The sequence below is a fragment of the Phocoena sinus genome, chromosome 2, assembly GCF_008692025.1.
Source record: "Phocoena sinus isolate mPhoSin1 chromosome 2, mPhoSin1.pri, whole genome shotgun sequence".
NCBI lineage: Eukaryota > Metazoa > Chordata > Mammalia > Artiodactyla > Phocoenidae > Phocoena > Phocoena sinus.
In genome coordinates, this window is record NC_045764.1 from 93,215,068 (window position 1) to 93,241,715 (window position 26,648).

A 26,648-nucleotide genomic window follows, 5' to 3' on the forward strand; every position below is an offset into this window, starting at 1 on the left:
CTGAGGAGGAATCTGACTGCCATGGTCAAGTAGGTGATGGGTCTTAAGCAGAGAATGGTGACCGGCTGTCTCCTTCTCCCACCACAGTCAGAATGAGAGGAAATGGGCTTCAGTTGTGGCAGGAAGGATTTAGGTTAGACATATGGGAGAACTTCCTGTGACAGTGTCTACACTATGTATTCCAGTTGTTAATCCAAGTTGAACTCTCCCCTGGAGTTGATTAGAATTGCATGCTAATGAGTAACTTGCCTTGCCTGTGATTAGCAAAGAACCTCCAACCCAGAGGATTCTCCTTAGGTCTAGACCGTCCCCAAGGAAGAAATCCAGAGAGGCCTGAGAGAGGTGTTAGGCCACTGTGAGTCCATATCACTTTGCCTCTCCTGCCCCCAGCCCTCTGGTTACTGCTCTCAGAACAAGCCCTGCGGAGCTGTCCAGCCAACGCTAACTTTGCAGCAAAGGGACAGGCTTAATTTAAGGTCTGGGAGCTCACAGAGAATTTCCAGAGCAAAAATGAATACTCAGGGTTTCCAACACCAGGGGCTTCAGCAACAGTCTCAGCTGTCTCTGTAAGTTTAGAAACAGACAGGCTTCAACCCGGTTTTGTGCCCATTCACCCCACTCTCATGAGTGCTGCTTGGGCATCATGAACATTCCCATTGCTGGTGTCATTCTGCCACTGAGATCCCTGTGTTGCCCTGTGGCCGTGGCCAACTCCCCCGTCTCTTGCTTCCCCTCCTCTCCTAAGAGGTTTGATCCCTTACCCCCATTACCAGAACCCTTCTCCAGGTAAGAAGGAACCTGGGGAGACCTGGGGTGAGTCTATCAAACTGCCATCAGAAGAAGAGAATACAGTCAAAAGATGCATTCCATTTGGGGCATGGCTCTGTGCACCCCCATGGTTAGTTTTCCTGGGTCAGGGCCTGTGTGTGTGGCCACATGCATATCCAGAGTTTGGTCCATTAGTCAACCAGTTGTGAATGAGGTCGACCATGTGCCTAGCACTGGGCTAAGGTCAGTGAGGCCAAAAGGAACATCCGATTCATCTCCTAATGGGACATGGAGGTAAAATCGAGGGTCATGAAAAGGAATGTGATGATCTGCAGAACCAGGGTTCAGAGAGGGATGGGGGAGGCTTTGTGGGGAGTGAGGGGAAGGCACTGGACCTGGAGGAAAGAGCAGAACTTAGAAAAAGAGAAGAGAGGGCATTCCTGCCAGGCGGAATGGAGAGAGGAAAAGGATACGAGTGGAAATGAAGTAGGTATAGCTGGAGCAGACTTCGCATGTGCAGGGTTGGACGTGAGGTTAGACAGGTAGGGTATGGAGACCCATCAGACAGATGAATTCGGACTTGATTGATGGGCTTTAGGGAACCTGTGGGTTCTTGAGCCGAGGAGGGTGTTCAGCCACCATCTGGCAGTGGGGTGCAGGGTGGTCTGGAGCAGGGAGGTACAGAGGGAAGGCCAGAGGCAACTAGGAGCCTTCTGCATCTGTGGCTGGTGGCCAGGTATACACCAAAGCCTGGGTCCTGTCCTTGAGATGGCTGGGCACCTGAGAATGCCAGACCCCTGAGGACCTGCTGGGACAGGCCCCACATTTTCCTTGCCAGCAGCCACTCTCTTCTTCCACCCCTGGCTTTCCAGATAGAGCCCTGCAAACACGACCAGCCTCAGGGCTTCCCTGGCTCCTATACTGAGAGTGGGGGCTGCTTTGGCCATACCTCTCTCCACACCCCACCCCCCCCCCCCCCGCCACTTTCCTACTCTTTCCCTCAAGAGTCCTGAGGCCCTGCCTAGCAGCCTGGCTGGAAGAGGATAAAGGATTGAATCAGGCCTAGGTTCATCCAACCTCGGGCCTGAAACCCACAAAGGGAATCCAGAGGTGTCTCAAGGGAATGAGCTGGGGCCTTAACACCTAGAAACTCAGGGTGAGGTGAGCTCTCAAGGGCACCTAGACCAACCCCAAATTCTATAGCCAAGGGCTTGAACACCTCCAGAGATAGGACCCTCCCTCCCTCTTCAGGCTGTTGCCTGCTCTTTAGATGGTTCTGGGTGTGAAAAGTGCATTCACTTCTTGATCCAAAAGTCCTGCTGTGGCCAGTGTGGGCTGGTGGTGTGGGAGAGCTCTGTTTGGGCCTTGCCGAGGGGCTTCTGAATTGGCACCGCTAGAGGGAGGGTCCACCAGCCTCTCGGGTCTGGGGTGGCTTGCTGGGTCCTGCGGGCCCCCCTGCTACGCCTGTTGGGTGCCCTCGGCGGGGGCAGTTTAAGCGTGAGAAGCGCCAGTCAGTTCCCAGCTCGGCCCAGGGGGTGGGGCAGCAAGGGCGAGGCCAGCCCCGTCATCCCTTCTCAGCCTCACCGGGGCGGCCAGGCCAGGGTCAGCCTGTCTCACAGGCCGGCCCTCCCCAGGCTGAGATCATCGCCCTCCGGCCTCCATGGCAGCCCCCACCCCCAGCTGAGCTCACTGCCCTGGCCCGCTGGGGGACATTGTTGTCTCCTGCGCCCCTCCCCCGGGCTCAATGAGCTGTTTGTTGGCATGTCCGGCGCGGGCAAGGGGAGGGCGGGCACAGGGCGCCCGCACACAATGGGGATTCCGTCCATTCTGAGGTGGCTGCGGGAACCAGGCTGGCTTTGTCCCTGGGACCCTCATTCCCACCATTTAGCGGAGCCGGAACTCCAGGCGGAAGGCCCCGTATAAGAACAACAATGTTGTCACCCCGTCTGTGGGGGAGGGCGCTGCAGGCCAGGCCTCCTGGGGCCCAGGGGACCCACAGTTCGGGGCAGCCTGAGGGGCACCTAGGACAGGTCCTAGAGCCTAGGCTGTGACTCACATCTAAGGGAGACTCAGGAGGCAGACGCCCCCCACCCACACCGGCCCCGCCGGTCCATCTGCAGCCCCTGGCAAGTGTGGAAGGGGGTTCCCTGGCATCCCTAGCTGTTCTCAGCTCCTTCACGTGCAAAGATGAGCCCTAAGGTGCAGAGGGGGTGAATGCACCCGGTAAGCCCCGTTTGGGTAGTGTGCTGTAGAGGGGCTGAGTTCGGGGCAGCCTGACCCACAGGCCTTTCTGCATGCATCTTGGGCGAAGGCCTTTGCTCAAAGCTGGGCTCAGGCCCGTTTCTGAGCCTCTAGCCCGGCCAGCCTGCCCCTTCGGAAGTGGCGCTGGCCACTCAGACAACAAGTGTTTATTTTCCAGGGTGAGGGGGGAACAGGACGTCACGGCGTTTCCCTCCTGCCTGGTGCTGCAGTGGTTCTCACAGTCTGGGCACTGGTGACATCACCAGCCTTTCTTCCTCAGCCCTGGCCTCCTTGCCTCCCCCTCCCCCCAATCACATGCTCTGGCCAGGCTACACAGTTCTGAAGCTCCTGCTTCCGCTGCGGGCACTTCTGAGCAGGTCCTCTTGGAGGGCATGAGGGCGGCCGGGAAGTACTGGACCAGCCCCTCTCACTGCCCTTGGCATTCAGGCCAAGCCTAGGGATAGCCCCTCTGTGCTCGCCCTCACCAGAGCGCTTGGTGTCCCACCCGGCACGCTCCTAGAGCGATGCTGGCCCTTTAAGGGTCTTGGGAAGCCAGAACAACAGGAAATCCAAACGGCCTCATTAGGCAGCTCGGAGCTCAGCACAGTAATTAGTGCCCTGAAAACAAAACAAGGAAAAGCAGGTGGTGGTGCTCCCCCCAATCTCGGCTGCCCCCAGCGTGGCCTGTTAGTACCCAAAGCCAGGCAGCTGGGACTGGAGCCCCTCCCTTCTAAGTCCCCTCACCCCAAGCTCCTGAAGCCTGCTGCCCACTGCCCAGGCCAGGGGTCAGATCCTTAGCTTCTGGGGAGCAGGCAGTGGCTTCTCGGCCAACCATTTCCCCCTGGGGAGGATGAAGCCCCAGGGACAAGCAATGGGGCTTCCCCTCTCCCGTAGCCAGGTGGCCACTTGTCCACAGCATCCTCCACCTGTTTGGAAAATGCTGTGATGAAGGCTGGGAGCTGGGATGGTCTCTTCCAGAGGGAAAGGGGAGACCCCTGGGAATCCCAGGCCAAGAAGGCCCCCTTAGGAGAAGGGAGAAGCCTGCTCTGTGGTCCTACCTCTCAGGATCTCTGGTGATTCTCCAGGTGGGCAAGACAACTTGGGCAGAGGGACTGGTAACCCACTGGCCCTCTGGACAGACCTTGGGGACCTGCGAGCCCCTCAGTTGGTAAAAACCTGGCCAGGAACAAAAAAGGACCCTAGTGAGTTCTCTTCAGCCAGGCCACAGGCCCCAGCTCACTCTACCCTCCACTGTCCCCCATTTTATGCAACGGGAATGCCATCTTATCCCTGACCCCTGAGATATCTCCTTTTATGTGTACTGCCAGGGGAGGGACATACTGTGCTCCACTTAAGAAACAAATATTCATTCAACAAACATTTCTGGAGTGTCCAAAATACTCCGTGCACTGTGCTGGTGGGGAATTCCTGAGACGGTTTCAAGGAATTCAAATGGCACTACCTTGTGATAGCTCATTACAGTCCTTCTCTCTGTACTGAGAAGGCCTTTGAGGGGAGGGACTGTGGCTCCTGCGTGTACGTATCCCCCTATAGACACAGCACGTAGGAGACTGGAACATGCTTATGAACAATCAAAAATGAACCAGGAAAATTAAAAAAAAAAAGAACCAGGAATAGTCTGACTTCAGAGTAAGCCCGTGTAAGCTCAGTATGTGGCATGGCACAGCAGCAGGACTCTGGCGGGGCGCCCCCAGCCTTTGGGGAAAGCCACAAAGGCTCAGAGCCTAGATCTCCCTGAGGATCCTAAGTTTTGTACAGAGCAAGGGCTAAGGGCATTGTGGGGGAAGGAATCTCGGGTCCTGCTGAGAACAAAGCTGGAGATGACCCTGGGATGTGGGGAGGAGCTGCACTGGGCTTGCCTGGGCTACAGGCTGTGGGGAGTGGGGGATGCTGAGCGGGAGAGCTGGGCAGGTTGAGTGTGGACCGTGGCCAGCCTATGGCCAGTGAATGGAGCTGTAATTAAGCTGTGGGTAGGTTTCTGGTCACACACTTATTGGCTGAGAACAAAGGCCCCAAGCGTCATTGCCCAGGGGGAAGAAGAAGGAGCAGAGGGAGGGGGTGGGGTAACCCAGAACCTGCTGTTGGGCTGGGCAGCTGGCCTCCAGCTGGTCAGGGAACTCTGCAGGCACCTCTGGACGCCACTGGCTAGGTGGTAAATTCTGAGGGGCTCCAATCTGAAACGGAGAGGCCAGTGCTGTTGCTAGAGGTGAAGGGGACCAGCCAGCAAGTGACCAAAGGGTCACAGGTTCATGGAGCGGGGGGTTCTCAAGAATCCCCCGCTCCATGAAGCACACAAGAATCACTTGAGCAGGGACTTCCCTGGTGATCCAGTGGGTAAGACTCTGCGCTCCCAATGCAGGGGGCCCAGGTTCGATCCCTGGTCAGGGAACTAGATCCCACAGGCCACAACTAAGGGTTCGTATGCCGCAACTAAAAAAAGATCCCACATGCCACAACGAAGATCCCGCGTGCCACAGCTAAGACCCGGCGCAGCCAAAATAAATAAATAAATATTAAAAAAAAAACAAAAAACAGAGAATCACCTGAGCAGCTCCCTAGAGATTCTGATATAATTGGTCTGGGATCAGGCCTAGGAGGCACTGGTATTTTCCAAAAGCCTCTAAGTGACCCAGTGTGCAGTCAGAGTCAGAACTACTGCTCGCTGGGAGCACACCCCTCCCCACAGCCCATAGTGCTCAGAGGCCACACCCACTGGACCAAATGGTGCAGGTGCCCTGGGCCGAGAGGGAAATGGGCAACAGAGTCCCCTAGGCCTGGGGATGGGGCCTTTGGAGAAGTCCTCCCCTTCTTGAAACCCCCCACCCTCAATGGAAAGTTACCCAGGGAAGCAGCTGTGGGCAGACAAGGCAAGAATACTAGGAGAGGTGCACCCATGGGGTGCCCATGGCCTCTCCAGGCGCCCAGGAAGGGACCCTCCTGCCTCATCCCAAGCCCCCCAGATGGGAGGGACAGCACCCAGGAGAACACGCTGGGGACTGGGAGGGAAGAGGGGTAGACTCAGATCACCTGAGCTGATGGGGCCTGATCCCATTTAGGGACGTGCACCAGTCCTGAATCATTTCCCGGATATAGCTCAACAGCCCAGACTTCAAGGTTTTGGGGGGGAAATCTTTTTTCCAAGTTCCTCGATCTGTCATCCCCCTCCCCCGCCGGCCGGATAGGCCTGGACCAGTGTCCTCTCTCAGCTCCCCCTCAGCCTCCCAGCTCGGGCTTCTCCACTGAGCTCCCTGGACATTGTTTCCCGCCTCAGGAAGTCTCTGATGCCCTGCGCTGGATTTTGTTTTCCTTGTTATCGGGACAACTAATATTTTTTCCTGTGCGGAAAAAAAAGAGATTTTCCCAAGCAGATTACAGCTGTCAGTGAGGGGGGAGGGGGCTGGAGGTTGAGCCCTCCCTTCACCCTCCCTCTCTGCCACCCTTACAGGGCTGGGCTTTTGAATGAAGGAGGAAGCACTGGCCCCAGAGCCACCCAGGCCAGTTGGAGCCAGTGACAACTCTGGCCTTGGCAGAAAAGTCAGGCCCCTATCCTCTGCCTGAGGGGCCCCTGCTCCCTGCTAAGAGGGCTGATCCACATATGTGGCTGGGCCACATATCCAAGGGCAGGGAGAGGGTCCTGGGCTTGCCTTCCCTCTAGTGGGGTAGGAAGGGCAGGCCACCCCTCAACTGCAAGGGGGCAGGTTCTGTCTGAATGGCACATCCCAGGCGCACATGCACATGTATGCACACAACACACACACACACACACACATCCTGGGTCTCGGCATTCTTCCTTGATAAACACTCACTTTCTACATCAGGTGCTGTGGTTCTAGGGACAGGCTGCCTGGGCCTTTGCGGTGGGGAGCTGCAGCATAACCACGACTGCAGCAATAGGGTCTTACCTAAGATGGCCAAGTTTCTTTTCCTTCTTTCTTTCTTTCCTTTCTTTCTTTCTTTCTTTTTTTTTAAATTTTTTTGAAGCCAGTCAATTGCTTCTTTTATTTATTTATTTATTATTTGGCTGCACTGGGTCTTCGTTGCAACATACGGGGTCTTCGTCACCCGGTGCAGGATCTTCAGTTGCGGCAGGCAGGATCTCTACTTGCAGCATGCAAACTCTTAGTTATGGCATGTGGGATCGATCTAGTTCCCTGAACAGGGATCGAACCCAGACCCCCTGCACTGGGAGCGCAGGGTCTTAGCCCCTGGACCACCAGGGAAGTCCCCAAGTTTCTTTTAAAGTTCACAACAGCAGCAAATAGAAGGGCTTCGGCTGTGAGTTACTCTATTGTCTGTGGTTTGCAAATGTATTAAGAAAACTAGCCCCCCTGCCCTGAACCCTCCTGCAAAGTGGATGGTGAGCTCTGAGAGGGACTCTCCTACCTTCACCTCTCAGTGTGGTGGGCTCTTCAGTGGGCTGCCTGCAGGAGTGAGCAAGGCCATCTGTCTGGGGGCTGGAGGAAATAGGAAAATTTCAATTTAGATTCATTGTTTATCTAAAAGGTAAACTGAACTTTAATAATATTTGATATGTGTTTTGACTATAGTGTCTAATCTATACATAAATATTCATATTCAAAAAAGTTTGGAGACCACCACCCTGAGAGATCAGTGAGGGCTTTATAGCCTATCAGAAGCCTGTTTCAGATTGGGTGCTGGGCGAGGGAAGGGAGCTATGGAGGAGGGGCTGGTGAGCTCTGGATGCAGAACCACTTGGGCCCGGTCAGACTCCCAGATGTCACCAGCAGCATGGACTTTCTGGGCCATCACTACCCCTGTGGCCTCCCTTCTCCCTGCCCACCCTCTCGGGCCTGCCTATGTCCCAGTTGGGTTCTAGGACCTTTGGCTGCCATGCTTCCCACAAGGGAGAGAGTGGTCCTGTGTGCTGCTCCCCTCACCCCAGGCTGGCTGAAGTGCGGCTGGGGTCCCTGCAGCTGCCCTGTATGCTGTGTCACCCCCAGGAGAAAAGTCCCTGGCGGGAGGCGGCCCTCTGCCGGGAGGCTGTTTCCTCAACCGGCCAAGGTAAGAAGTGGGGGATTTCCAGCCCTGTCCACGGGGCTGACTTAGTGCTGGGGGCTCCTCTCCTTTCTCATGCAGCCCATGCCCGGGTGAGGACAGAAACTCCAGAGGTAGGCCCAGTTGTAGCGAAAGGGGTGTGAGGGCAGCAGAGTCAGCTAAGCTCACAAGCCTCCCCAGCTGCTACTCCTTGATCCGGAAGGAGCCAAGCCCAAGGCGGAACTCCAGGACAGCACCTGGGACCAACAGGGACCCAGTCTTGGAAGACCCCGACAGGCATCTTGGTGGGGAGTAGGGCCTGGAAATCCAAAGCCACTCTTACTCATGGCCCTGTGGGGAATGACTCAAATCAATGAATGCCCCTGCCTAACCCTAGCCTTTCCTGGTTCTGGTGGTAAAGGGAATGGCAGGTCTGAATCTCACCCTCTAAGGCTCCGCTAACTGGCCGGTACTTCCAGAGGTGCTGGAGAGTCGGAGGAACCAATGTGAGCCCCACGGGAGCTGGGAGCCAGGAGCCTCATGTCCCAGACAGCTTGCCCCGAAAGCTTGATCCCCAGGAAAGGGGAGCCATACCCTAACAGCATTCCCTGTCTTCCTGCACTGTGGTCAGCTGGGCAAGGAGGGTGGGTGTGATCCTGGGGGCTGTTTGGAGAGAGAATTAAGACAGTTGTGGCGACCTGGTGATGGTGGTACACACAGATGTCCCAGCTCCAGTGTCGTCTCACTTAGGCCCAAGTAATGGCTTAGGAAACAGCTAGCCTCTTCCTCCACTTTCATGAAGATTCTCCTGTGCCTCAGACACTTGTGAGTTTCATTTCATTACCTGGTTTGTATGTGTTTGCTGTGTGCATACATACACATGCTTGCAGGCTAGTGTGATTGAGGTGTGTGAGGCGGCGGACTCACGCAAGGTCCCTGAGCATGAGAGCATCTGAGAGGTGAAATAATAAATCCAGCCACCATCAATGCAGGCTAGCAACATGCCATGATAATGTACATGCATTATCACCAATCTACATAGCAACCAATCCTCTGAGGAAGGTGTTATAATCTCCATTTTACAAATCAATAAACTGAGTGAAATTTAGAGAAGTTAAATGACCAGCCTGAAGTCACACAGTGAGCAAATCCAGGCAAGGATTTGAACCCAGGTCAGTCCAAGGCCAAGCCAGAGGTCTCTCTACCAGGCTCTCTCAGCATGGTCCTCCTCAATTACGCTTTATCTGCTCCTTGTCTCTGAGGCTCTGGCTGCCCTAGTCTGAGGCGACAGGCTCTTCCCCTCCCTCCCTCCCCTCCAGTCAAGGTGGCAAAGCAGAGCCTGTTCAAGGCTGTGTGGAGCCCAGATGCTGTGCCCAGACCTTCACACATCAAACCAGTGCCCAGTTCAGAGAGGGTCTGGCTGGCCCTGGGCGGGATCAGCTAGGGCAGAGCTGGGACAGCTGTTTACAGTAAACAGAAAGCTCCCGAGGAAGGAAGGAGGGGAGGGGCTGGGGTTGTCATGGAGACAGGGAAGAGCAGCAGGGCCTCGGCCCTGATCCACAGCTACTGGTAACGCATCCCTGCCCCTTCTAGAGCTGGAGGAGGCCCGAGGAAGGTCCAGACAGGCAGCCTAAGCAGGAGAGGCAGGGGCAGATTGGGCCTCAGAGCAGTGCCTGCTGAGAACACATTCCCATCTCATTATGTATGTCTACTTATTGTTAACAATAACAACTACTGTTTATTGAGCTTTTTGTTTACAGCATGCCTGACACTAGGCCCTTGAGAGTATGTTTTCTTATTTAACTCTAAAACCGGGAGATAGGCAGAATAATCATCTCTAATTTATAGATGAGGAAATTGAGGTTCAGAAAGATTAAGCCATTTGTCAAGGTCACACAGCTTGTAAGTGACAGAGCAAAATTTTTGGATCAAAAACTCTTTTACCAAGGCAGATAGGAGATGAGCTAGCAGGTGAAGGTCTGAGCCGCTCAGCTCGTGGGGAAACTGAGTCCCCTGGGTACCAAGGGGACTTTCCCAGGCTTCTAGCGTTAGTCAAAGAGATTGCTGGGGACAGAACCCGTGTGTTCCAGCCATAACCACTAGACCACACGGCTTCTCCATGGCTTGAGCTGGGAAGGTCCAAAGAGAAACTCCCTTTCCAGCCCCAGCCTGGATCCTAGACTCTCCCGCAGCTAACAGGCTGCCCCTGAGGACGTCAGGACGAGCCAGGGTGCTGCGGGGGATGCTGGGGGCTTTCTGCCCACACATATGGTTTCCAGATTCCAGGGGATGAAAAGGAGGCCATTGGGGGCGGAAATGGGGGATGTGCGATGACAAATTTAGACTGATTGCTTAAAAAAAAAAAAAAAAGGCCAAGAAACGCTAAAAAATAAAAGCAAAAAGTCCACTAGAAAAACCAAAGGGAATTATTTGATTGCGCAGCCGAGAGCCGTGAGGCGCAGCATGGTTTAATGGGGAACAGTATCAAGGGCTCTTCTGACTTTGCTCAGAGGATGGCGGCAGAGGAGGGGCTCTGTCTGCTGTTACTGGCTTCACCCCCTGGACTTTGGGACAGGGATAAAGTTGGGCACGGCACCTGGGTGGATGTCTGGAGTTCAGGAGCACCTGTTGGGGGGCTCTCCTATAAGGCTCGGGCCCTTCGGACTCCAAGGATCCTGCTGGCTTGTGGCCAAGGGTCCCCACTGGCTCACAGAGGGAGCTGCCCTAGGGGAGGCTCCAGCTGGTCTGTACGGAGAGCATGTGAAAAGATGAGCTGTAAGGTGGGGGTCTGGGGTGTCTCTGAGTTCCAGCCTTAAAGGGAAATGGCCAGGAACAGAAGGTAAAAGGGAGGACAGCTGCCTGGAATTCTGGCCTGCAGCAGGCCCAAAGGGTCAAAGGTCAAGGAGGGGACAAGGGGGACTTCCTGAGGCTCTCAGGGGAGTGCCAGCCAGCCAGGCTGTTGTGCAAGCTCTGGGCTGGACCATAAGGGCAGGCTGGCAGAGGAGCCACGCCTGGCCCAGTCCCCTCAGCCTCTCCTAACTGTCCCCTGGAGCTGGAGTAGTGCCCTCTCTCCTCCAGGAAACCAGGACCCTGTCCCCCAAGGTAGCACCCCTGTCCCACCTCAGTGGCCGCATTCTATATGCCTGAGTGCTTCCTCTCTCATACTCATCCTGAACCTCTCTTCCCCAGAACGACCATCTTTTGAGAAACCAGAAAAACCTTCTCAAGTAAGCCTCTTTCTTTCAATTCCACTCTGATTTCCCACGAGGAGATCAGAGGGGTTTGTGAGGAGAGAACCATGATAGGGCTCACAGGGTCCCAGCCCTAGAGGAACAGTCACAGAGTAAAGTGGAGGAGAAGCAAGCCATCAGGGATGTGTGGGTGCCAGGCCCTGGGCTAACCATAGATGTGCTGCACTGCTCTCCCTAGACTTCATGCGAGCCTCTCAAGGTCTGCTGTGTTTATTCACATTTTACAGATGAAGAAATGGAGGTTCTGAGGTTGTGATTAAACTGACAGCTGGTAAATGACAGAGCAGAGACTGCTCTTTCCAGATCACCTCCCTGTCCCTCAGCTCAACCCACTTGACTGGAGATGGAAAGCAAGCACAACGAAGGGTCTAGGACTGTGTCTGGCTCCCAGGGGACATGGGATCATTGCTGACCGATGCTGAATCTCATGGAGAAGGGACCGGATCCTGGATAGAGCCTCATGTCAGCCACAAATTTCTCTTCAGCATCTGTAAAATCAGGAGGTGGGATCAGCAGCTCAGTGGTTTTCAAACTTGGTTCCTGGCATCTCATAGAAATTGGGATGGAGGAGGAAATGACAGTGAATAAGGTGATCCCCACCCTCTGCCAGCCCAGCTCCCACCAGGGATGCTCAGCATATCAATTTCAGGTATCGGACATCCACAAGGGATGTTTTTATTTGAATAAAAGTCCCACAGCACTCTATGGCCTCGATCTGAGGTCTCTGCAGCTCTGACCTTCTGGGAGCTGTGATCTAGGCAGTTTCAGGTCCTGGGCTGGGGAGAGAAGCCAGAGGATCTGGTGAGAGAAATGGAGCAGACCATGTCTGGGGTCCTAACCCTGCGGGAGGAAGCAGGTCAAGGTCAGAGCCATGAGACCACACCTCGGCAGAGGAGGTGAGCTGGAGATACACAGCACCTGCCTCTCCACCTGGGAAACACAAATAGACCTTTGGCCACGGCAGCCTGGAAACCAGAAGTAGCACCCACCTTCCTGGGGGCCAAACCAATGCCCCTTTCTCCTTTTCTGCCAGGCCTGCCCGGGCTTGTTCTCAGTGGACATCGGTTGCTGGTCACCGACCTAGGGCCACCCTAACCTCCCGTGACCTCATGGATCCTACTGCTCAGCTCAAGGGCTACTTTAAGTTGAAAGCTGAGAAAAGGCAAAGCTGCTCAGGGAGAGGAAAGCACCCAATAGGGGGCATTCAGTGAGCAGGGGCTAATCCCCTTGAAAGAAGAATCCTACTTTGTGCCCCTTTTATGGCCCATCCCTAGCCAAAGTTTGTCCCTCTGCCTCACTTTGCCCTTTTGGAAGCTGGGCATAAGAATGGTGTCCCTCTCCTGGTGGCTTCAGCATGTATAGCTCCCTGAATATCGTCATCTCCATGGTCCAGGTGGAGGAGAAAGCTGAAGGTGGCCCAAGGACTAGAACCATCTAGCATCCTCCTTCTGTCCTACTGCCCATCCCGGGCCTGCCTCTGACCACCATTCACTCTCAACCTGCTGCAGGGCCCAGCCTCGCTCCACGTAAGCAAAGCTGCCAGCAGGGTCCTTTGTGGGGCTGCTCCCCTGTGGCACTCCCTAGGGGCCCCACCATGGGGCAACAGATGGACCTATGGTCTCTACAGAACAATGGTGGGGGAGGGGCCCTGGCATCGCCTGCCCCAAACAGGAAGTGCTGCATGAGCTTCAAAGAACTGGCAGGGCCAAGGGGCTGAGTGGCTGGAGCCACTGCCAGGACTGGCGGCTGCCTGAAGAGATGCCTGCCAGCCTCGGGATGCCCAGCCTTCAGTGGGGGTGGGGCTGCAGTGGCAAGGGCAGCTGGGTTTTGGGCAGAGGATGCTTTGCGCCCTCAGTGCTGCAGCCTCTGACCTGGAAGCAGGCTGAGGGAAGGGGGCTCCGACACAAGGCTGTTTCCCGGCTCTGCTGCCACCCGCCAGCGGGACTGCAGGTTCTTTCCCAGGCCACAGTGGGTCTGGCCCTCCAGCAAGTAACCGTGAGGGGCAGGGCTGGCACCAAGCCTGCCGCCCACTCCCTGCCTCCTGCTCCCAGCTGCTCTGCTCAGAGCCTTTTCCTCTCCACTTCCTGTTCACACAGGGGGGGGGCGGGAAGTGGAGGGAGGAAGTTGGGGGGAGGCGTGTAGGGGGGACCCATTGAATAAAAGGAATTAACCGTTTCCCTCCTCTGACCTCTGGGAATTTCCGCCTGTGAAAGTGTCTCGAAGAATCTGCAGAGCTGGGGCAGTGGGGAGGAGGTGCGCCCCTCGTGGCCCCCTCCCCTTCTCCCTCCCCCGGTGGTAGTGGCGGGCCTGATAACTCCCTCTCGGCCCCCTAACCTTTTGTTTCCCTGGCGCCAGGGGGGCCAGCGCCAAGGGCAGCCTGGAACCTGGAGGCCCCCTCCCAACCAATGGGGTTGGGGTGCCCGGCCTGTGACCCGAGCTCGGGGCAGGGGGACGCTGCGCAGGAACTGCGGGAGTTGGTGGTCCTGGGGGAATGAGCTCACACCCGGGCTGGCCAGGCTCTGAGCCCCGCGCCCTCCCTGCCAGGGTTGGTGCCTTTGGCCAGTCTGCTCTGGGGACAGGAGAAGGGCGGCGAGCGGGTCACCCGGGCCTCAGACGTAGGGCGGGCACACCCTCCGGGGGCCACACCTCCCTGCAGCGGAGGAAAGGAGCCGGTGAGTTCAGGAAGCCAGTAGACAGCGCCCCCTAGTGCCCACCGCTGACTCGGCCAGGCGGCCCCCCAGGGCCCTCTCAAGGGCGGGCCTCAGGAAGCACCTGCTCTCCAGGACCAGTGGCCGCCCTGCATCTCCCCCAGGTGGCTTCCTTGTTTACAGGCCTCCTGCCCTGATCCCAGCGTCACTGCCTGTGGCCACTCCTCCTATTTCCAGTGACCGCTCCAGGAGCAGCTCATTCATCTTGGCCCCTACCCACGTAGCTGCTCCCCCACCCCACCCCCTCCTGGCCCTCCCCCAGGCTTAGGGCCAAGGCCCAGAGGGCCGTCTCTCTCCCCTCCACTCCAGGCCTTGCTTGGTTTCCAGGGATCTAAGAGCTGTGGCTTCCCGTTGCCCTGACTCAACGGAACCCCATTCTGTCAGTGCCAGAGAAGACTGGGGCCTTTTTCCAGGAAAGAGGAAGCAGCCTAGGACCAGATGGGCAGGCTTAAGAGAGGACAGAAGGGGCAGGGGTGTCCCAAGCTGTCTTAGCCAAGTCCTCTGGGAGGAGGGAGCAATAGGGCAGTGTCTGTTTAACTAACATGTATTAGGCACCCCATTATGTGCAAAGACAGAAGCCCCAAGCTGTTCCAAGTAAGCAAGTGACCATGCCAGTGGTGGGCCAAGGTTTATACCTAGTTCTCACTGACAGTGGGGAATACGACCCTGAGCCCACTACTGGGCATGTCTAGGTGTGAGGGGAGCCTTAGGCCACATGGGGAGCAGGAGCCCTCCAAATCTTCCTGGAACGGGGGAAACGGAACAGGATTAGGATGCCCTCTACTCACCCAGTGGGACCCTACCCCCCATTTGCTTCCATTCTGGCTTCTGGGGCAAGATGGGGAGTCTGAGGCTCATCAAAGATGGGTGGCTTCTGGCCCTATACCTTGGCAGGGGCCATGAAGAGACCCCGTTGTTCTAGTGGCTGGAAAAGAATAAGCAGGGCAAGATTCTCCCAGGGCTGCAGAAGATAAAAGTCTTGGAAGAGGATTAGGCTGCAGGGGCAAGAGAGACGCCTGCAGTCACTAGCCAGGTGACCTGACCCCAGCCTGATTCCAGGAACACTCACTTGTTATTTTGTTTCAGTCTGGGCGGCTGATAGACCACACCCATAAACCTGGGCAGTGGACTGTGAACACCAGTCCATGGAGCAAAGGGTGCTCAGCTGATGTCACGGGAAGGCCCTGCTTCAGGACTCCCTAGGGCTTAGCCTCGAGCCACAACTAAAGAGCTGTAAGCTGGGGGGATGGGCAGGTCAAAGGAGATAGATGGGGAGAAAACCTATCTGCCAAATGCCATGGATGGTGGCAGTGGTATTCTCGCCTCCATGTTGGACCTCAACATTATGTTTAAGGGACTTCCCTGGTGGTCCAGTGATTAAGACTGCTTCCAATGCAGGGAGCACAGGTTTGATTCCTGGTCGGGGAACTAAGATCCCGCATGCCACGCAGCTCTGCCAAAAAAAAAATCATAGTTTAATGCCAGACAGTGGTAGGGCAGTATCAAAACTGAGCAGAAGTTGAGAAGGCAGGGATGCAGGCTGGCAAAGGGAGGGGCAAGCAAAATCTACCAGGCGTAAGGGCCAGTGGAGAAAGGAAGAACGAGGGGCTAAGATTTATGGTTAGGCAGTGGAGATTACAAATAAACTCTTGGGAACAACTAGGGAGGGAATAGACCTAGGAAGCACCAGTGGAGAAAGTGACTTGAGAAATCAGCGCCCCCTGCTGCCTGAGTGTGGAGGGTTCTGTGGGGAGCAACACCACCTGCTGGCCAAAGGGAAGAACAGTCCCTGCTCCTAGACTTCGGAGCGTGGGCCCTAATTACCAACCGAAGCCTGGAATCAGAACGGATACAGTGGAAGGCAAAGAAGTGAGCAGAAAATGGCAAAAATCATCCTGTCACATCTCCAGGAAAAGGTGCAAGGGCCAAGGCTTGAACATGCAGGGCCCTGGCAGCTTCCCCGTGACACCCTAGCCCCTCTTGGAGATCACTCACACACCACTCTGCCCAGCATCAACACAAAGCCATCAACTCGTCACCAGTGCAGACAGTTTAATGCTCTCCACCCCATCACCATCTCCCACTGTCCTCCGTGAGGCCCTCTGCCCCAGGGTATCCCTCACACTGGAGCCCCAGTGTGCACAAGAGCATGCCCACCATCAGCACCACCTTTCTCCCCATCCCATGCCCAGGACTTGGAGGGGTTGTCTTTTCACCTGTGGGACCTAGAAGCCGACAGAAGAGAGGGCTTCTGAGGGAGAAGAGCCACAGAGTGAAAAGGAATAATGGTAGGTAGTGCTCCAGAAAGAGAACATGATGTGTGTGAGGAGGGAAGAGGAAGAAAGAGCTGTTAGACGCAGGGGGGATGGTAGTGGGGTCAGAATTCTGACTTCTCCAGGCTAAGGCCCTCTGTTGGGAAGCAGGCTGATGGCCTGGCAAAACAGCAGCTCTAAGGCAGCCCTGAAGAACAGCACAGGCAGCTGGCAGAATGCACTCATAGCTCACCCCTCGAGGACAACAGCTATGATTCCGCTCCCCCCACCACAGTCCCAGCCCAGCAGACCAAGGACAGATGACGCTGTGGCCTTCCCAAGAAGGGACAGCCCCCGACCGCCTGCCCGCCTATCGGGGTTGACACATTCCTACAACCAACTGAGGTGCTCCTCCTCGTAGCGCTGAGGGTCGATGAAGGGCCGGTCAATAGAGCGGATCATCAGCTCCCCACAGTACACGCACTCAGCAGCCACCAGTTCATCCAGGTCAGCCTTGAGCTGTTCCCGGCTGGGCCCCCCGGTGGCAGCGCCCCCCTCGGCCTCCTTAGCCCGGGCAGAGCCCTTGGCAGGGGGTGGAGCGGCGCCCAGCTTTCGCTGTAGCTCCTCGAGCCGAGCCTGCTTGTAGGCCGGCAGGCCAGGCCGCACGGCCTGCAGCAGGCAGTCAGCGTGAAACATGTGGCCACAGAGGAAGAGGTAAAAAGGGCGGTTGAGCAGGGGGAAGTCGCAGGTGGCACATTTGTCCTGGGGCTCCACGGTGCCATAGCGGCCCCGCAGCTCCTGCAGGTCTCGTCGGATGCGCTGGGCGCTGGCCGTGGCCTCTTCCATCTCCCGCTGCAGCTCTTGGATGTGGTGGTTGTAAGCCTTCAGCGAGCTGCAGATCGCCTCCTTGAAGTGGTCGATGGTGACGAAGTCAGGGAAGAAAGGCAGCACGTCCTCGATCTTGAGCAGGGGGCAGCTGGCCAGGCAGGCCATGGCCGTCTGCACATCCTCCTCCTCCTGCACCACATGCCGAGCAATCTTCAGCCACAGCTTCTTGCGCAGCTCCTCATCTTCCTCGGGCAGGTCAGCACACTGCTTGGCCAGGTCCACGTCCACCTGTGGGGAGGCTGAGAGCATTAGGGTCAGGTCCCACTCAGGACAGGGTCTGTGGGAAAGACAGAGGCCCAGCACTCCTGGCAGCAAGTGAGACGGGGCTCCTCGGGGCTGGGAAGGAACCTGTCTCAGTAATGGGCCTGCCTCTGTCAGAGCTACGCAAACGCTACTTATGATGATGGGCCTGCAATTTTAGTGAATTTACAAATCACCTGGGGAGCACATCCAAAATACAGATTTCTGGGCCCCACCCACAGACATTTTGATTCAGTAAGTCCTGGGTTCAGACCCAGGAATTCCATTTTTTTTTTGGCCTCGCTGCGTGGCTTGCGGGATCTTAGTTCCCCGACCAGGGATCAAACCCACGCCCTTGGTAGTGAAAGTGCAGAGTTCTAACCACTGGACTGCCAGGGAATTCCCTCGAATTTTATTTATTTTTTGCGGTACGCGGGCCTCTCACTGTTGCGGCCTCTCCCGTTGCGGAGCACAGGCTCCGGACGCACAGGCTCAGCGGCCATGGCTCAGGGGCCCAGCCGCTCCGCGGCATGTGGGATCCTCCCGGACCGGGGCACGAACCCATGTCCCCTGCATCAGCAGGCAGACTCTCAACCACTGCGCCACCAGGGAAGCCCCCCCCTCAAATTTTAAATAGCACTTCACACGATCCTACACAGGTGACAATTCATGATTTGAGCAATGCAACTCAGCACTTTCCCCTTCTGCAATTGTGGCTAGCAGGTATGCAGAATTTACCTGTGAGGGAAGTACTATAACATCATCCCCATTTTGCATCTGAATAATCTGAGGCAAAGAGAGGTTCAGAAACCAGCCTGAGGTCACACAGCTTAGTAAGAGGCAGAACCAGAATTCAAACCCTGACTTGAGTCTGTGTTCTTAACCTCTATACCACAGTTTCTATCTGGGAGAGAAGCCAGCACCCCCTAGCCACAGTGTCCCTCTGACCCTTCAGCACCTGAAGCTACTGCTCTCCAGGCCCCTCTCCTGGACAGGGTCAAGGCTCATTGGCTCACCTGCAGGGCCAGGTCCACAGCCTCCTCATACAGCTCCAGGACCTTGTAGACATGGACGCAAGCATGGTGGTGGCCATGCTCAGCACAGAGCCGCAGCGCGTACTTGAGGTCATAATGTACCCGGTGCGGGCTGGCCCCGGCCTGCTCGAGGTAGGCCAGCAGCGAGGCTGGCTGGCCTCGGGCATAGAGCGACAGCAGGTAATTGTGAATGGCCTGATCAGTCTCGCCCAGCACGTTCACGCAGAACTCCATGTAGCGGATGGCCTGGCTCACCTGCTGGGCCTCGCCACCCTGGCTATAGTTCACCAGGGCAGGGATGAGCTGCCGGGCATCCAGCCGGCTGCCCAGCTCAATCCAGGCGTCCACCAGCTGGCGAGGGATGTGACGGATGAGGATGGGTGAGAACTTGTAGAAGAGCTGGGGGTCACGGTGGCGGGCCAGCACAGCCAGGGCCTCCTCGTAGGCCTCATGCTGGCAGTGGTATGCCACCACGCGCTCGTAGTCCTGCATGATCACAGCGAAGTATACCATGTGCTCTGTGTCCCCGTGGCTGGCGAGCAGCTCGTGGATGGAGGCCCGGCTGGCGAAGAGCCACTCCTTGTGGCGGGGGCTGCTTAGGAAGGCGCGGAAACGCTCCCGGGTTTCCCGGTAGAGGTTCAGGGCCTCAGGGTCACCCTGCAGGGCCCCGAGTCGGCTCAGGTAGAGCTCCGTCAGCCAGGCGGTAAGCAGTGTGGCCTGGGTGCGCTCAGCAGGCTTCAAACTGGCCAGTTTTCGCTGCAGGAACTCGGCCAGCGCCTCCTCCTGGTGGGCCTCCAAGAACTTGAGTGCAATCTCCTCAAAGTAGCTCTGAGTCAGGGCGTAGCAGCGGGCACTCTCCAGGTAACGATGCTGGCGGAAGCAGAAGTCGGCCTCCCGGGCCAGGACCGTGTCCAGGCAGTCAGGCCGCTCTCGGCAATACTCTTTGGCCAGGTCGAAGCGGTTCATGTCCAGGTAGGTGCGCCAGACATCCCGGGCCTCCCGCTGTACCTGGTAGCGGAAGACGGCCCGCTCGGTGTGGGCCCACAGGTGGCCTGTGGAGGAGTCCTTCACCATGTGCTTCAGCGGCCCAAACTTCTCCAGGAAGTGGTCCCGCAGCACCACCTGCCCCGTCAGCGTGCACACCGCCTCCACCCGGTCTGCCAGCAGCAGCAGGAAGTGGAACTGGGTCAGGACGATGGCCAGGGGTGGGCTGGCCCCAGGACCCACCCCCTCTGGGTACTCCCAGACCCGCTCCTCACTCAGCAGGGAGTCGGGACGCCCACAGTCCAACGAGCCATACAACACGCCATCCCCCATCATCCAGGCGAAAGCCCGGGGTGCAGAGCGCAACTTGGGGGTGTAGAAGGCCAACTCACTGTAGCCCAGACTGCTGGGGAACTCACGGAATGGTGGTGGGTGGTCAGTGTAGGCAGCAAAGAGCCCTGAGAAGCCCTGGGCCTCAGCTCCCTCGGCCGCTCGGCCTATGAACTGGAAGAGGCGCTGCCGAGTGGTGGCGATGACAAACCCACGCCCTTCAGGGCCCCGCTCCGCCTCGAGGGAGCACACAGGTGCTGGGCCCCCTTCTTCGTTTAGCACATACAACGGACGGAAGTAGAGATCCGGGGCAGGGCCGAAAAGCCCACCCTCGCTGGCCGAGAGCTCTGCTTCAAAGATCTGGCCTTGGGCAGTGCCGACCAGGATGGGGCCTGTGCTGCTCTCAGTACCCAGGGCCTTGTTCCAGCCCACACTCTCCACCAGCTGCCCCTTCCAGCGTGCCAGGGGCCGAACTTTCTGTCCATTACGGTTCACGTAGAGGACCTCAGTGCTGCTCAGAGCGATCAGCAGGTGAGAGCCTGGAGTGGGGGAGAGCACGGCACCCTAGAGGATGTTGCCATTCCCACCCTCAGATCCCACCCACCCAGGCAGTGACCTACCCTCAACACCCCCCACCCCCTACCCCCCATCTCAGAACTCTACCACCACTTACCAGTAGGGTCCAGGAACATCTTGTGAACTTTGGCATCATCCTTGCGCCCCAGCTCCATGTGGTTGGGTTCATTTGCTTTGCCTAAGTCAATGCTGTTGGGACAAGAGTCACAGCCTCACTCCAGAGAAGGGCAGATCCTTCTGTTGAATCACAGACCTCTTTATAATCTGATGAAAGGCACAGCCTTTCTTCCCTGAAATCTACATAGACACACAAAATTCTGAATACAATCCCAAGGGAACTCTGAAACACATGTGGGGTCCTCCTTAAGAACGCTCAGCTCTGAGAACACCCCCACTTCATTCTGAGAAGTCACTAAGCAGAAGTCTTTTCCTTCTGCTCAACATACCTCCAGTGCATCTAGGAAGATGGGCAGGGGTATCCCAGAATGCCGGGGTAAAAAGGGAACAACAAATAGTAGCTAATGTTTACTGAACATTTTCTATATACCAAGCACCATGCCAAGAGCTTGAGCTAGTATGACCTTAACTAACCTTCACAATAACCTTGAGGAGTGCTCCCTTAAGATTATTTCCTATTTAAGGTATTTCCCTTATTAAATTCTTTTCAAATTATATGCTCATTCTAACTAAAGAATCAATACAACAGTGTATGAAGAAAAAGTTAATGATTTTCTTCCCAAACTCCTATTATTCCCAATGGAAAAAACTGATGTTAACATCTTTCTCCATGTTCATAATATAAACAAGCGTATTTTAATAGTTTTTACAAAAATGTTTTCACATTGTATATATGTGTGTGTATGCATATTAATTTATAATTTGCTTTTCTCACTTAATGATATTTCATGAACATCCCACTGGGTCAACAGATACAGCTAACTCATTGTTTTAATAACTGCATAATATTCCCTTTTATGGGTGAACTATAACTTAATTATTTTCCTACTGATGGATATGCAGCTTGGGTCCAGTTTTTCCTACCACAAATACTGTTGGAATCAACATCCTTGTATCTATACCTTTGTAAACTGGTACTTTTCTTTCTATGGTATGTATTCCCCAAAGTGGGACTGCCAGGTCAAAGTTATAGATATTTCAGTGTTTAACAGACATTGCCAGATTATTTTTCCAAAAGATGGTGGCAATTTATACTCTTTCCAGCAATGTATGAGAGTCCATCTCTGTGTATCTTTACCAGCATCATATATTGCTGTTTAAAATTTTTGCTAATCTGATAGGTTGAAAAAAAATGATATCTTACTGTGATTTTGATTTGCATTTCCCACAGGCTGAAAATTATTTTCAGATGTTTACTGGAAAATTTGTAGTTCCTCTTCTGTGAACTGCTTGTTTATCTTGTTTACCCTCCCTTTTCTACTGAACCGTCTTTTTTCGTTGTTTTTTCTTTTTTGGCTGCACCTCACAGCTTGCGGGATCTTAGTTCCCCAACCAGGGACTGAACCTGGGCCCCAGCAGTGAAAGCACCAAGTCCTAACCACTGGATCACGAGGGAATTCCCTGGACTGTCTTTTTCTTATTAATTTCTAAGGGCTTTTTAAGGAACAGGAATGTAAATATTCAGTCATATGTAGAAAAACATTATTTTCCCACCATCTTTTGTCCTGACCTGCTTCATATGCTTTTTTATTTTTATTCTGTCATAACAGCAATCACTATGTGGTCAAATCTATCTACCTTTTCCCTTGTGGATTCTGGATTTTCCAGCTTCAGTAAGAAGGTCTCTCTTCAGCCCAAGAACATTGAAATTTATTAAATATTCTTTTAACATTCACACTATTTTTTATATTCAAATAATTATTCCACTTAGAATTCATTTTTATGATACAGAGGTTTAGCTCTGTTTCATCCCAGATGGTTATTCTGGATAGATAAACAATTTTGCTGACACCTTTGTCATATATTAGTTCCATTTACTTATACTATTTATTTCCAGTTTTATTGAGATATTTTATTTCCATTTATAGTGGATTTATTTCAGGACTCTAGACCGTTTCGCTTATCTACATGACTAACTTGTGGGTTGGTACTGTCTTTAACAGATGAAGGGACGTGTTCAGAAAGACTGGATGACTTTCCATCCCTGTTAAGTGGGAGAGCTGAGCTCAGAGTCTGGGTCTACTACTCTACTGGTTCTCTTTGGGAAGGGATAGGATATTTCCTGAACATTCCAAATCCACTGTTTAACCTGCCCAGAGTGGAAAAAAGGCCCGATCAGTCAGTAGTTCCAAAATACCACCAATCCACTCCCTACTCCTAAACCTTTTGGGTCCTCACTTACCGGAGTAGTGTATCCTTGCCCAGGCTCATGCAGAGCTGATTGCAGGAGACGACAAGACTGGTGATACGCTCAGAAGGGGTAAAGTCAATGCGCTGCCTCGTGAAAATGGGCACTTCCTTCTCTAGCTGGGCATTCACATATCCTAGGTGAGGAGCCAAGGAAAGGTTAGCTATGGAACAGAGGGAGGAAGGGCAACATATTCCTCTCCACCTTCCCAACATATTGCTACCCCGGGACCTTGGTTAGCCACCACTTGAATACCAATATATCAAGCAGTTTGCTAATCACCTCTACATTAGTCCTAGGCTACATTAGGGGTTCTGGGCTCTTCCCACATCTCTGAAATCAGTGAGGGGTTGATTCTTTGAACCCTTGGGATGCTGTTACACCATGATATACCTGCTCCCAGTGGTAATGGGGTGGGCGGGGAAGGGTTGGGTGTTCTCCCTTATCAATCTTTGGCCAAGCAATCCCAGCTCAACTAAAGTAGTCTAGTTCCGCTCTCTCCCCTCCTCCTTGCCCATGCAGTAATACTCTCAGTGAGTCTCCAGAAGAATGAGGGCGGAGGGATCCTTGGGGAATGCTTCCAATCAGTTGGTTAAACTGCTGCAAAAACTTCCCCTCAACGCCCAGCTGCACACAGCTCTAGCAAAAGCCTAAAGTACTTCATTTTCCCCTGTTCAGTGGTAAAGTTCCCTCTAGGACCATCCCTCCTTCCCCTACGACACTCCCATTTCACCAGTTCTTTGCCCACTCTTTTCCTCCCACCTCCATAAGGGGCCTGGTGGGAAAAACACTGAATCAGATGAAGCCTATTCTCATCTGAGCCTATTCTCAGTTTTCCCAACTGCGGCCCTGTAAGCAAGACACTTCCTTATCTGAGTCCCAGTTCCCTCTTAGAAGGACCCTAGTGGCAGGGCCTAGATCACGCGGCTGCTCTTGCTGCTCTTTCAATCTTCGACCATCCACCAGCTGGGGGCCATAAGTGCCTGAGGAGAATCAAGGGCCTAGACCCAGACTGCACGTCCAGGAGGTGAACCCGAGCTCCTGGAGCCAACCCCTCCGCTCCTCTCTTGCAGATGCCAGGAGAGCTAAGAGGTGCAGCGGCGCCCTCACTTCCCTTACCCGAGTGGGGGATGCCGACGCTGGGGCAGCCGGGCTGCAAGACGGCCGAGCGGGAGAGGGAGTCCTCGTATTCATCCAGGATAGACGCCATGGTGCCCGGCCTGTGGGTCCTCCGTCTTGGGCCCAGGGATTACAACAGGGCTCCCCCCAGGGATCCCCGTCTCCCCGGATTGGAAGCTGCGACTCCCCAGCCTCGACAGGGATCTGACAGATCCTGGCAATCCGCCGCCGACTCCTCCTCTTTAAAATCCTGAGGATCTTCTCACTCTCGCCTTATAGAGCGAGAAGACCGGGGAGCTCTCCCCCTTGAATCTGGCGCAGTACTGCACCCAACTCCCGCCCCCAGGAGATCACCGGCTCTCCCTAGCCGATCTCAGGTGATCCCAACCTCGCCCGAGCAGCTCAGCTGACTCCCGCCCCCGGGACGCGCGCCTTTAACGTCACTTCCGGGTTCTCAGATGCTCACGTTTGCTCCCGCAGAGAAGTCGCGAGGCCGGCCCTTGGGAGATGCGGTGAGGACTGCGGCGGGAGGGCGGGGCCGGGGTGGTGGTGGTGTGGGGGGCTGGGCAAGGCCTATCCCGCTCTCGAGGGGAGTCGGGTCGGGGAGCGTTGCACATGTCCGAGCTGTAGACTAGCTGGGTGGTGGGCGGGCCCCGCTGAACACAGGCCCCTCTGGACCCTGCTGCAGTTCCAGGCTTTGACACCAGGAGGCAATCCCAGCTTTCTCAAACCCCCTTCCCCCACCCGCCCAGCGCAATCTACCCCCAGACAAGGAGCGGGTCCCCAGCACCTTTCAGGCCCAGGCTTCCCTCCCTCAGAAGACTGCTCAGCCTCTCTGTCCAGCTCCCGCTCCCACCTTTTAAAACAGCCCGTTGGGGACATCCCTGGTTGCGCAGTGGTTAAGAATCTGCCTGCCAACGCAGGGGACACAGGTTCGAGCCCTGGTCCGGCAAGATCCCACATGCCACGGAGCAACTAAGCCCATGCGCCACAACTACTGAGCCTGCGCTCTAGAGCCCATGCTCTGCAACAAGGGAAGCCACCACAATAAGAAGCCTGCGCACTGCAGGAAGAGTAGCCCCCACTTGCTGCAACTAGAGAAAGCCCGTGCACAGCAACAAAGACCCAGTGCTGCCAAAATTTTTTTAAAATAAAATAAATAACTTTTTAAAATAAATAAACAGCCCGTTGCCGTAGGTCCCCAAGAGAACCTCCCGTTCTTCAATCTAATCGCCATCGTAATCCTACCTTCACAAGGCACTGGCCTCTCTTCTCCCACATCCAGGGGCCCACCAGGTCCAGAAAGTGGCAGAGCTGGTGGCTTGGCCAGCAGGAAGCCATGCTCGTGACGTGTACCCAGGAACATGGCCACAGCGCTGTGGGAGCACGCAGGAGCGGGTAAGAAATGCCTGAAAAGCCTGGCAGGAACGAGACAAGAGATGTTGGAGGCAGGTGGGGAATCCAGAGAGGCAGAACAGCGAGAGTTTGGGTGCAACTGCTGTTGGGTTTCTCTCTTCCACCGGCCTAGGCGACCCAGACGGAGTCTGTTCCCTTCTGGGGCCCATGGGCCTTGCTACCTTGCTAAAGTGAAGGCTCTAGGCCAGGGTCACCGGTGTCCTGGCTTTAACTGGTAGCCCGAGAGTAATGACTAAGCGCGCCTCCTGTATTCTCAAAAGCGTCCAGGTGTGCACCGTACATTGTGTGGTTATGCTTTTCTTGCCGAACTTTCCTGATAGGCGCAGAGGACTGGACCCTCACCAGCCCTCACCGAAGGCTCTCTGGGCCTGCAGTGGCCCCGGCCTGGTTCGTGGGCCAAAATAACTTCTCGCTGCTCCCGGGTCGGCTTCTCCTGCCCGAAACCTGCGGCCACGACGCGGCTGTACCGCCAGGGGCGCTGCGCGGCAGGCTAGGTCCCAAGAGGGAGGGTGCCCGAGCTGGGAGGTAGGGAGGTTTCCGCCTTGGGAATAGTGATCCCAGCTTGGGAGCTGCTAGTTTGTAAGGCTCCACCCCAGATCACCTGCCGGCTGCATTTAGGGAAATACAGATAGGTCCAGACAGAGGTCAAATAACCAGAAATACCTTTTCTGAGTAACCCACGATGTGCCAAGCACCACACTAAGTTCCTAATATTCATTGTTATTTCATCTTCACACTAATGCTGTGAAATAGGCACTGCTCTTTTCCCCATGTTATGAAACCGGCAACTGAAATTCAACATGGTGGAGCAATTTGTCCAAGGTCATGTGGCCAGGAAGTGGGGAAGCCAGGAGGCAATATTCAAATCCAAGCAGATGCTGAAGGGTTCACCACCACACTCTCCATGATGCCAGTACAAGCTGAGGGAAGGGGTACACAACTGGATCCTCAGGTCTGGACTGTGCAGAGAGAATGTCCCCCCTGCATGGAGTGGTTAGCATAGGAGGGGTGTCTCAGGGACACAGAATCCTTCCAGCCACCTCCTCACTGTCCCCAGAGTCTCCCTCTTGGTTCCACTGCTCTCTGGGATGTATGGGGTGGGGCCTAAGTGGGCCTTGCTTGCTACAGATTCAGTACATACTCTCTGTTGAGTTGATTACAGCAGTTTTCCCCCACATACTCATTCTTTAATGTTAGGCTGGACTTTGGAGTAAGAGTCAGAGACCAGCCTTCTTATTCCGGCCCAGTCACTCAGTAGCTGTGACACTGTGTGCATTTGATGCTCTTAGCTTTGGTCTCCTCATCTACAGAAATAGATATAATGATACCTAGTAGGTCTGTGTTGAAGAGTAAATGAGGTGATCTAGGTGAAAGTTCCTTGCGATAGCACAATCCAACGTAGAGCATGTGCTCAATAAACTCTAAATGTGGCTTTAATCTGACAGTGGACTCTCAAGTCC

General features: G+C 55.0%; 2 protein-coding genes across 2 annotated transcripts in view; one reads left to right on the forward strand and one right to left on the reverse strand.

Moving 5' to 3' along the window:
• The window catches only part of RHOV (ras homolog family member V), a 76,581-nt gene that overhangs the window by 29,269 nt on the left and 20,664 nt on the right, over nucleotides 1–26,648 (forward strand). Inside the window, exons 2-4 of the mRNA XM_032622886.1 lie at nucleotides 11,504–11,925; nucleotides 23,727–24,284; nucleotides 25,058–25,170. Coding sequence (XP_032478777.1) covers nucleotides 25,137–25,170 — 34 coding nt within the window. The 5' untranslated portion in view covers nucleotides 11,504–11,925; nucleotides 23,727–24,284; nucleotides 25,058–25,136. The remainder of the gene's footprint in view (nucleotides 1–11,503; nucleotides 11,926–23,726; nucleotides 24,285–25,057; nucleotides 25,171–26,648) is intronic.
• Nucleotides 16,022–24,179, reverse strand: VPS18 (VPS18 core subunit of CORVET and HOPS complexes). The gene is made up of 5 exons (XM_032622883.1): nucleotides 23,773–24,179; nucleotides 22,648–22,789; nucleotides 20,386–20,477; nucleotides 18,381–20,251; nucleotides 16,022–17,352 (listed from the first exon to the last, which is right to left on the reverse strand). The coding sequence occupies exons 1-5, from the start codon at nucleotides 23,861–23,863 to the stop codon at nucleotides 16,627–16,629; spliced, it is 2,922 nt and encodes a 973-aa protein (XP_032478774.1). The 5' UTR covers nucleotides 23,864–24,179; the 3' UTR covers nucleotides 16,022–16,626.